Consider the following 10,878-nt stretch of genomic DNA (forward strand, 5'->3'; position numbering starts at 1 on the left):
CTGACACTGCTAAGATGCTCAGGTGGCACTGCCAGCCAGCAGGGCACTGACCAGGTTGGCACTGCTGCCATTTTTTTGCACAGTGGCAATCGGGCCAGGAGTGCCCTGTGTGGGTGTAGGGTGGGGGAGCCTCCCATCGTGTGTTGTGGCTGGGGGCCGGGGGAGGGGCCGGACAAAGCTTCAGGGGTTCTGGAGACTGAGCAGTTCCAGGTAGCAGAGCTTCTCAATGCAGAAAACTGGGCTATATACGGCCATGGCCACGCATTCTTCGCTGAGGCCCCTGATGAACACGAGTACAGCTTTACAGTGCTGCGTTTCTCGGCCTCGCGGGCGAAGGGAAACATGCAGCTAAACGTGCCCACCATGGAACTTTGTCCCTTTTTAGTTGAATCGCGCCCTTTTCTCCCATTTAGTTAAATCCTGCCCAACATTTCAGGTGTGTCCGTGACCTTTCTCTCTCTCCACAGATGCTGCCAGACCTGCCGAGTATTTCTGGCACTTTCCAGCACCTGTAGTATATTGCACTTGTACGGTAGCACAGTGGTTAGCACTGTTGCTTCACAGCGGCAGGGTCCCAGCTTCGATTCCCGGCATGGGTCACTGTCTGTGCGGAGTCTGCACGTTCTCCCCGTGTCTGCGTGGGTTTCCTCCGGGTGCTCCGGTTTCCTCCCACAAGTCCCAAAAGACGTGCTGTTAGGTGAATTGGACATTCTGAATTCTCCCTCAGCTGTACCCCAACAGGCGCCGGATTGTGGCGACGAGGGGATTTTAACCGTAACTTGACTGCAGCGTGTAATGTAAGCCTACTGGCCACAATAAAGATGATTAATTCTGGGGGTTTGGTGCCCAGGTCGGTTCAGGAAGAGCACGGGGAGGGGAAATTCTCGGTGGGATCTGTAAGTTTGCGACGGAATAAAGGTCATCCGTTCCGCTCCAGTTACGCCGCTTGCGACCTGCCTAGCCCCCCCCCCCCCCCCAATGCAGGGGAGGAGGTGGGCAGGAAATTCCCTCTGCTGGCCATTTAATGAGCTCTCGCCAATTTGGTGCGGGTCCGGGCAAGGGGGAGGCGGAGGCGGAGGCGGGTCCGGAATTTCTCGAGGCAAAGATGTTGGGATGTTATTGGCGAAGCGAGTTGTTTGAAGTGTGTGAGGACCGCCCCCCCCCCCCTCCCTCCCTCCTCCTCCCAGCCCAATGCTGAGGTCTGCCTGGGCGGAGGAGAGTTCCTTCCTGAGCAAGAACCAACCGGGCTGAAGCAACAGCCAACTGCAGAAACAAAAGCTTTTTTTTTCTCTCTCTCTCAAAACATCAAAGCAGAATTCAATTCGCAAACAACAGGGGGGGAGAGAGAGAGAGAGAGAGAAAACTTCTTCAAGGAATGCACTTTCCCAGTGCGCCTGGGTGTGAAGCACATTCTGTGGGAGCCCGGATTTGCAAAGCTGCAACTTTTCAATGCAAAGAAAAAAACTTTCCCAATTGTGCTGCAAGGAGCGAGAAGTTACAATATCCAGGAGGTGGGGAGGGGTGGGGGTTGGAGGAGGGAGGTTCACTCAGAATCTTGGCTGCACTTGAGAAAGGAGCAGCGGCTGGGTGAGGTGGGGCTGCCGCCTCTCCCTCTCTCTCTCTCTCTTCAGGGGGGTGCACCCCCAGAGCTCCATGGCTCACCCTGCCCTCAGCCTGTGAGCAAACTTTTGTGCAAGCATTTGAAAATCGGTTTCCCTCCCCCCTCCCCCTGCTGACTGAGTGTGGAAATGAGGCAGGCCAGCCGCTACTGGTGGATTTTATACAATTTTGTGTGCTCCTGTTGCCTCAGCTGCTGCCAACAGAGACAGTAAGTGTGCTCTGTGTGTGTGTGTGTATTTTGGGTGGGTGGGTGAGGGAGGGGAGGGGAGGGGGGCAGGTTTGGGATTGTAGGATGCACAGTGTGTGTGTGTGTGTGAGAGAGACACACAGAGGGAGGGGAGATTCACTCTTAACACTTTTCCCGCTTGTGTGTTCTGATCTAGGGGTTACCTGGTAACGGCTCCCTCAGTTTTCAGAGCCGGGCTGGAAGGAGTCGTCAGTGTCACAATATTCAACCCATTGAAAGAAACCACAGTCCATGTCCAGCTGGTGGCCAAAGGGACAATCGTGGCTAGCGGGCAGGGCTCCGTCTTCGGTGAGATCAATGTGTCTTTTTTTTTTGCTGATCCCAACTTGTTTAAATATCTTTTGTGTGTGTGTGAAACTGTGGGAAATGTAACCAAAACTTCCTTGTGTTTTGTTTCTGCAGAAAAAGGGACAGTCACAGTAAAGGTAAGATTTCATTCATCTACATTCAAACGCTTTTTGGGCAGTTGATTTGCGGTGAAATTGACACTGTTTCCGATTTCGTCCTCATGTTATTTCATCCTTTCTTCCCGTTCCCCCCCTCACTCTTGTCATTTTCTCTCCCCCACAAGATGCCTCCCCCTCGCATTGTCTCTCTCTAACCTCTATCTCATGCTATCATGTGCACTCTCTTTTTTTTGCTCTCCCCCTCTCTCGCATTTTGCCTCCATCGTCATCTGCCTCACTCTCCATTTATTTATCTCACTCACTGCACATCCAGCCCACTCTCCTGCCTTTCACTCCCCTCTCTTTCTTTATTCCAGATCCTCCTTGTTAAACCAACCGTGAGTCTGAATATTCTTTCCCATTTTGTGGATAAGATCCCTCCCCACTCCCCACTCTCGTTACCCCCCCCCCCCCCCCACAGCTCCCCACTCTCGCCACCACCCCCCCCCCCCCCCTCTCACCAACCACCCACCCATATGCAGTGCTGGACTTTAATGACCTCGGCCCCAGCACCGGCTTCACGCGAGGGGATCCACCTAATCTAATAATCTTTATTGTCACAAGTAGGTTTACACTAACACTGCAGTGAAGTTACTGTGAAAATCCCCTAGTCGCCACATTCGGGCGCCTGTTCGGGTACACGGAGGGAGAATTCAGAATGTCCAATTCACCTAACGGCACGTCTTTCGGGACTTGTGGGAGGAACCCGGAGGAAACCCACGCAGACACGGGGAGAACGCGCAGACTCCGCACAGACAGTGACCCAAGCCGGGAATCGAACCTGGGACCCTGGCGCTGTGAAGCAACAGTGCTAACCACTGTGCTCCCGTCCCGCCCCAACTCCGTACATGCCGAGCTTGTTGGGGAAAACTTTCACCTGAGGGCAGGTGTGAATGAAGCTTCAGCATCTTTTTGGAGAAAAGAACAAATTGTAACGTTTCTGCTGATTCTCTGAATTGTACCTCCTTCATGATATCCTCCTGATATCATCTTTACTGTAGCTCCCAGAGGTTTCTTTCGGGACAGAAAACCAGACATTGCCCCATTCAGTGAGTAACAAAAGGCAGAGCAGCTGAACGTGAACACTTGCCACGCAGTTACTAAGCTTGGACTTTACTTCACTTGGGCCTTGCTTGCCCCATGGAGATTGAGGACAGTAAAGCAACTCTCACAGTATGATTGGAATCGTGTTTATTGAAGCTTGTAAGAGACTTCTTCACTGGTGCTGGTTCTCATTGGAGCGTTATCACAAAACCAGTCCTCAATTAATTTTCTTTTCCAATTAAGGGGCATTTCAGCGTGGCCAATCCACCTAACCAGTACATATTTTGGGTTAGCGGTGAAATCCACGCAGACTCGGGGAGAATGTGCAAACTCCACATGGACAGTGACCCAGGGCCGGGATTCGAACCCAGGTCCTCAGCACTGCAGTCCCAGTGCTAACCACTGTGCCACATGTCGCTCTTAAAACCCGTCATCATTAACAGAACGTGCAATCCTAGGCTTGGATTTTTGATACCATCTGTGGCGCTCCCTCTGTGCTGACTGTGCGGTGCTCCCTCTGTGCTGACTGTGCGGTGCTCCCTCTGTGCTGACTGTGCGGTGCTCCCTCTGTGCTGACAGTGCGGTGCTCCCTCTGTGCTGACTGTACGGTGCTCCCTCTGTGCTGACAGTGCGGCGCTCCCTCTGTGCTGACTGTGCGGCGCTCCCTCTGTGCTGACTGTGCGGCGCTCCCTCTGTGCTGACAGTGCGGTGCTCCCTCTGTGCTGACAGTGCGGTGCTCCCTCTGTGCTGACAGTGCGGTGCTCCCTCTGTGCTGACTGTACGGCGCTCCCTCTGTGCTGCTGGGCAGTGCTCCCTCTGTGCCGACTGTGCGGTGCTCCCTCTGTGCTGACTGTGCGGCGCTCCCTCTGTGCTGACTGTGCGGTGCTCCCTCTGTGCTGACAGTGCGGTGCTCCCTCTGTGCTGACTGTACGGTGCTCCCTCTGTGCTGACTGTACGGTGCTCCCTCTGTGCTGACTGTGCGGTGCTCCCTCTGTGCTGACAGTGCGGCGCTCCCTCTGTGCTGACTGTGTGGTGCTCCCTCTGTGCTGCTGGGCAGTGCTCCCTCTGTGCTGACTGTGCGGTGCTCCCTCTGTGCTGCTGGGCAGTGCTCCCTCTGTGCTGACTGTGCGGTGCTCCCTCTGTGCTGACAGTGCGGTGCTCCCTCTGTGCTGACTGTGCGGTGCTCCCTCTGTGCTGACTGTGCGGCGCTCCCTCTGTGCTGACTGTGCGGTGCTCCCTCTGTGCTGACTGTGCGGTGCTCCCTCTGTGCTGACTGTGCGGTGCTCCCTCTGTGCTGACTGTGCGGTGCTCCCTCTGTGCTGACTGTGCGGTGCTCCCTCTGTGCTGACTGTGCGGTGCTCCCTCTGTGCTGACTGTGCGGTGCTCCCTCTGTGCTGACTGTGCGGTGCTCCCTCTGTGCTGACAGTGCGGTGCTCCCTCTGTGCTGACAGTGCGGTGCTCCCTCTGTGCCGACAGTGCGGTGCTCCCTCTGTGCTGACTGTGCGGTGCTCCCTCTGTGCTGACTGTGCGGTGCTCCCTCTGTGCTGACTGTGCGGTGCTCCCTCTGTGCTGACAGTGCGGTGCTCCCTCTGTGCCGACAGTGCGGTGCTCCCTCTGTGCCGACAGTGCGGTGCTCCCTCTGTGCTGACAGTGCGGTGCTCCCTCTGTGCCGACAGTGCGGTGCTCCCTCTGTGCCGACAGTGCGGTGCTCCCTCTGTGCTGACTGTGCGGTGCTCCCTCTGTGCTGACTGTGCGGTGCTCCCTCTGTGCTGACTGTGCGGTGCTCCCTCTGTGCCGACAGTGCGGTGCTCCCTCTGTGCTGACAGTGCGGTGCTCCCTCTGTGCAGACTGTGCGGTGCTCCCTCTGTGCTGACTGTGCGGTGCTCCCTCTGTGCTGACTGTGCGGTGCTCCCTCTGTGCTGCCGGGCAGTGCTCCCTCTGTGCTGACTGTGCGGTGCTCCCTCTGTGCTGACTGTGCGGCGCTCCCTCTGTGCTGACTGTGCAGCGCTCCCTCTGTGCTGCCGGGCAGTGCTCCCTCTGTGCTGACTGTGCGGTGCTCCCTCTGTGCTGACTGTGCGGAGCTCCCTCTATGCCGACAGTGTGACGCTCCTTCTGCGCCGACCCTCCAATGGGTCGGCGCTCTGACAATGCGATGCTTCCTCAGTCCTGCACTGAACTAGTTGCTGTCGGCAGGAGGGTCTGATGTGTGATTTATTCTTTGATCCGATGCAGTGATTTTCCTCAACAACTCGCCGAGGTCTCGACCTGCTGAGCATGGCTTCTCTGCTGTGCTGTAGCTGTGTTTTCACACTGTGCACTCTCACACACTAATGCACTCACACTTTCTCGTGCTTTGTGACCAATAGCTGATCAGGCCAATTGGAAGTATTTGTGAGTGAATGCTGCTAGAGGGGGGGTGCCACATTTATCCCTGGCTGGCTGTAAAGCTTGAATGTTCACTGAGGTCTCTGGGATAATTTTCTCCGGGTGCTCCGGATTCCTTCCACAGTCCAGAGATGTGCAGGTTAGGTGGATGGGCCATGCTAGTGCCAAAAGGTTAGGTGGGGTTACTGGGTTACGGGGATAGGGTTGGATGCGTGGGCTTAAGTAGGGTGCTCTTTCCAAGGGCCAGTTCAGACTCGATGGGCCGAATGGCTTCCATCTGCACTATAAATTTTATGATTATATAATTTGTTCCCTGTGAAAGAAGCTCACTGATCGAGACCAATGATCCACTCCCCCTCCCCCCTCCCATTGTTTCTTCATCTGATTCCTCATCCCTGGCAGAACCACATTCCAATTCTTCCTCTCTCCCTGATCCACAGTCTGCCCAGCCCCTTGAGTAATGACTCAATTTTTTTTCCCCCAGTTAAGGGACAATTTAGCGTGGCCAATTCACCCACCCTGTACATCTTTGGGTTGTGGGGGTGCGACCCACGGAGACACGGGCAGAATGTGCAAACACCACACGGACAGTGATCCGGAGCCGGGATTGAACCCGGGTCTGCGGCGCCGTGAGGCAGCAGTGCTAACTATTGCGCCACTGTGCTACCCTGTAATGACTCAAAATGACCCGGGTTACATTTTACGCACTTCGATATTGTCCTAGCGGATGTCCTGTGATATCTTCGCTGACACCATGGATCTTTCCCATGGGCCTTCTCTGAATCTGATGTCTCCCTTGTACGTGTTGTTCACAAGGTCAGACTGTTGAATTGCTCCTCGGTGGTTGCAAAAGATTTCATGCTCGGTATTTGAAGAGGAACAGCAACGTTATTCCCAATGTCCTGACCAATATTTATCCCCCAATCAGCATCATAAAAGAAACATTATTGGGTCATTCTCACATTGCGGTTTGTGTGGATCCTGCTGTGTACAATTGGCTGCTACATTTCCTGCATCACAGCAGTGACTACACGATATGTAAGCTCCTTCTCTCCTCATCCTTCTCTCCTCCTGTCATCCTGTGTTTACTTTTTCTTTTATTGACCTCTTCGTGGTTATAAGAATTATACTAAACATCTACAAACAAAATTCCACGTCCATGAGAAAATTATGAATAGTTTTATTTTGTACTTTTTGTACAGGATTATTTTGTATTAAAGAAAATAAATGATTTGAGGAAGAGTTCTGAACTATAACCCTGACCCAGGAGCAGACAGATCTGTTCTGGTTATTTAAGGGATCTTGGCACCATGGTGTGATACTGCAATACTGGTTTCTGCCATCAGAGGTTCCCAGTGAGCCAATAAATGACAGGTCTTTCTCCAGTGGCTGAACACAGTTCCTCAGCATTGCAATTGCTGCATAGATCTAAATTGATTCCGAGGTGACCTTTAGTTTCTAAATTATATGTTAAAAGATTTGTGTCTGAATGCTTCCTGTGAATGTTTTCCATTGTAAATTCCTACTGACGTGCGCAATGGAAACTGTATGTCAACATGTCACAGTGTAATTACACACTCCAGCCAGCGATGGTGCTGTATCACCTCAGATTTGCTGGTCTCGGCCCCTCAGTCTGTAACAGACAAACTCTCGCTGCAACCAGCATTTCCCAACTTGCTGCAAATTCCACGATTTGATGAGAGTAATGTAAAATCAGAATATTAAAGATAAAGCACTCAATAAGCGCAATTCAGTGGCCACGCTGCACCGGGAAAGCAGCTCGCTGTGGTGCAGCGTGGCCGGTAAAGCCGGGAGACCCCGCCTCCGGGATCTACCCAGCTCACAGCGCCTCGCCAGATCCAATGCAATCTCCGGATAACGTTGTGATGTAAATACCAGCCACGATGGGCAGGATCCCTTTTCGCAGAACTGCGGGAATGCACTGTATGTTCTATGTCCCTATCTATACACCTATAAAGGGAGACGGCTAGCTTCACTCTAATGTGCAGATTCCCGAGGTACCTGAGGCTTTGGGATTCATCCCCTTCACCTCCCGAGACCTCGGGCAAGTGCAGTTCAGCACTGGCCCATCGCAAACGGGCACCAGCTGGAACGGCACACGTGGGGGCCTCCCAGGGGATCGGAGGTCCCCAGTTGCATGCCCTTTGGGCAGGATGGTGCCCTGGCAGTGCCACCTGGGTGCCAGCCTGGTACTGCCAAGGTTCCCAGGTGGTACTGCTAGCTGGCATGGGCACTGCCAGGGTGCCAAGCTGGCTTTGTTTTTGCACGCGCGGTTGGGCCAGGGGTGGATGTTGGGGATTTGCGGAGGGCTATAAAATGGGGCTGTGTGTGGCCTTGGCTGTACGTTCCCCGTTCACGCCCCTTATCCAACGCGAGTCGCGTTGAATAGCCAAGTATTTGTCAGCACTATGAGTGCTGGGAAACACGCGGGTAAACGCGCTCACTAGGGGATTATGTTCCTTTTGGGAGAATTGCACCCAACGTATAGCTTTAGAATGAGGCAGAATTATTTTCCTTTCCAATATTCCTCCCACCCCATGTCCCCTTCAGTCATTGGCACTCGCTGGAATCGAAGACTACTGACTGCCAATCGCTCTACCCTGTATCGGGTGATCACGGATACCAGCCCACTCGCTGTGAGTTGATCGTGTATTGGATCTCGAGGAACAGGATATCCTCAGCCTGCTGTTACAGTGTGAATAACTGTGGGCAGGGTGGCTGGGGGAGGGTTGCTCAGTCTGGATATTGGGTTTGAGGGGGTGGGGTTTCTGGGGAACCAGCACTCAGGAAAGGCAGGGTCTGGACTGGGGACATAATTTGCTCCACAGTCGCGTTTCCTCTTCTAACCCTCTTTCCTTTGCCTCCAAGGTACCTTCAGGAGTCAGTGGACAGGCTCAGTTAAAGGTTTGGGGAAATCGATATCTCGCTGATGATGGGTACATCTTCCATAATTTTACAACTGTTACCATCGATTCCAAGGAATCTTCTGTGTTCATTCAGACAGACAAACCCGTTTACAAACCCAAACAGAAAGGTACAGCTTACTTTACCCTACTTCACAATACCCACTATTTGGGCAGGTTTGTAAATCACCCCATATTAATCATGGAGCGAGACATGATTCATTTCCTAAACATGAATAAATTTGAGGTAACCCTCTCATCACTGACAGAAGGTCACGGGTTCAACTCCCCCTCTTGGCTAACACCCTCAGGCCATTACTGAAGGAGCTATCTGAGGGGGTGGCAGAGGGAGCGCTACATGGTCAGAGGCGCATGGTGGAGGGAGCGGCAGGTGGTGGGAGGGGTGTGGCGGAGGGAATGTCGCGTGGTGGGAGGGGCATGGCGGAGGGAGCGCTGGCGGAGGGAGTGCTGGTGGAGGGAGCGGCAGGTGGTGGGAGGGGTGTGGCGGAGGGAATGTCGCGCAGTGGGAAGGGCATGGCGGAGGGAGCGCTGGCGGAGGGAGCCCTGACGGAGGGAATGTCGCGCGATGGGAGGGGCATGGCGGAGGGAGCGCTGGCGGAGGGAATGTCGCACGATGGGAGGGGCATGGCGGAGGGAGCGCTGACGGAGGGAACGCTGACGGAGGGAATGTCGCACGATGGGAGGGGCATGGCGGAGGGAGCGCTGGCGGAGGGAGCGCTGGCGGAGGGAATGTCGCACGATGGGAGGGGCATGGCGGAGGGAGCGCTGGCGGAGGGAATGTCGCGCGGTGGGAGGGGCATGGCGGAGGGAGCGCTGGTGAAGGGAATGTCACGTGATGGGAGGGGCATGGCGGAAGGAGCGCTGGCGGAGGGAATGTTGCGTGGTAGGAGGGGCATGGCGGAGGGAGTGATGGCAGAGGGAATGTCGCGCGGTTGGAGGGGCCTGGCGGAGGGAATGTCGCGCGGTGGGAGGGGCATGAAGGGAGTGAGCGCTGGTGGCGGGAATGTCGCGCGCTGGGAGGGGCATGGCGGAGTGAGCGCTGGTGGCGGGAATGTCGCGCGGTTGGAGGGGCATGGCGGAGTGAGCGCTGGTGGCGGGAATGTCACGCGGTTGGAGGGGCATGGGAGAAATAGTTGGAAACTAAATAGTGCAATTTTAAAGAAGGTTCAGGAAACATTTACTAGACAGTGATGATGGGCTTCAGTTGTGCAGAGATTGCAAAAGGTTTAATTGCTCTCCTTAGAGCAGGGATTTCTTCTGAAGATTGTGAGTCTCGTCCTGAAATGACAGTAAAAGCAGAGTTTAAGGCAGAGCTGGATAGAGTCTTGATTAACAAGGTTATCGGGAGTGGGGCAGGAATGTGGGGTCGAGGTTACGATCAGATCAGCCACCATGGCGGAGCAGGCTCGAAAGGCCTACTCCTCCTTAGTTGTAGGTGTTCAAATCTTGAAGGGTTTTGATGAGAGTCAATAAAGAGAAATTGTGGCAGCACGGTGGCACAGTGGTTAGCATTGCTGCCTCACGGCGCTGAGGTCGCAGGTTCGAACCCGGCTCTGGGTCACTGTCCGTGTGGAGTTTGCACATTCTCCCCGTGTTTGCGTGGGTTTCGCCCCCACAACCCAAAAATGTGCAGGTTAGGTGGATTGGCCACGCTAAATTGTCCCTTAATTGGAAAAAATTAATTGGGTAATCTAAATTTATTTTTAAAAAATAAAGAGAAATTGTTTCCACTGGCAGGAAACTGCGGCGGGATTCTCTCACCCCGGGCTAGGCTGGAGAATCGCCGGTACGGGCGCGAATCGCGCCACGCCACACCGACGCCAGTCCGCCGATTCTCTGGAGAGTGGAGAATCGGCGCCGGCGCGGTCGGTGTGGCACCAGTTGGGGGCCGCTCTACAGGGCCCACCCGGCGATTCTCGGCCCGGGATGGGTCGAGCGGCCACGCAACAAAAGCTGAGTCCCGCCGGCGACATTCATACCTGCTCTTACCCGGCGGGACCGCAGTGTGGATGCATCCGGGGGTGGGGTGGGGATGGGGCTCTGACACGGGGGGGGGGGGGGGGGGGGGGGGGGGGGGGGGGGGGGGGGGGGGGGGGGGGGGGGGGGGGGGGGGGGGGGGGGGGTGGGGGAGCCTTCGCTGGTGCTGGGGGGGGGGGGGGGGGGGGGGGGGGGGGGGGGGGGGGGGGGGGGG

General features: G+C 55.1%; 1 protein-coding gene across 1 annotated transcript in view; it reads left to right on the forward strand.

Annotated features, from left to right (window-relative positions):
- Window positions 1–1,198: 1,198 nt before the first annotated feature.
- The window catches only part of cpamd8 (C3 and PZP like alpha-2-macroglobulin domain containing 8), a 160,339-nt gene continuing 150,659 nt past the window's right edge, over window positions 1,199–10,878 (forward strand). The window contains exons 1-4 of the mRNA XM_038777043.1: window positions 1,199–1,828; window positions 2,004–2,155; window positions 2,270–2,292; window positions 8,632–8,797. Coding sequence (XP_038632971.1) covers window positions 1,749–1,828; window positions 2,004–2,155; window positions 2,270–2,292; window positions 8,632–8,797 — 421 coding nt within the window. The 5' untranslated portion in view covers window positions 1,199–1,748. The remainder of the gene's footprint in view (window positions 1,829–2,003; window positions 2,156–2,269; window positions 2,293–8,631; window positions 8,798–10,878) is intronic.

Source organism: Scyliorhinus canicula, chromosome 18 (genome assembly GCF_902713615.1).
Source record: "Scyliorhinus canicula chromosome 18, sScyCan1.1, whole genome shotgun sequence".
NCBI classification, from domain to species: domain Eukaryota; kingdom Metazoa; phylum Chordata; class Chondrichthyes; order Carcharhiniformes; family Scyliorhinidae; genus Scyliorhinus; species Scyliorhinus canicula.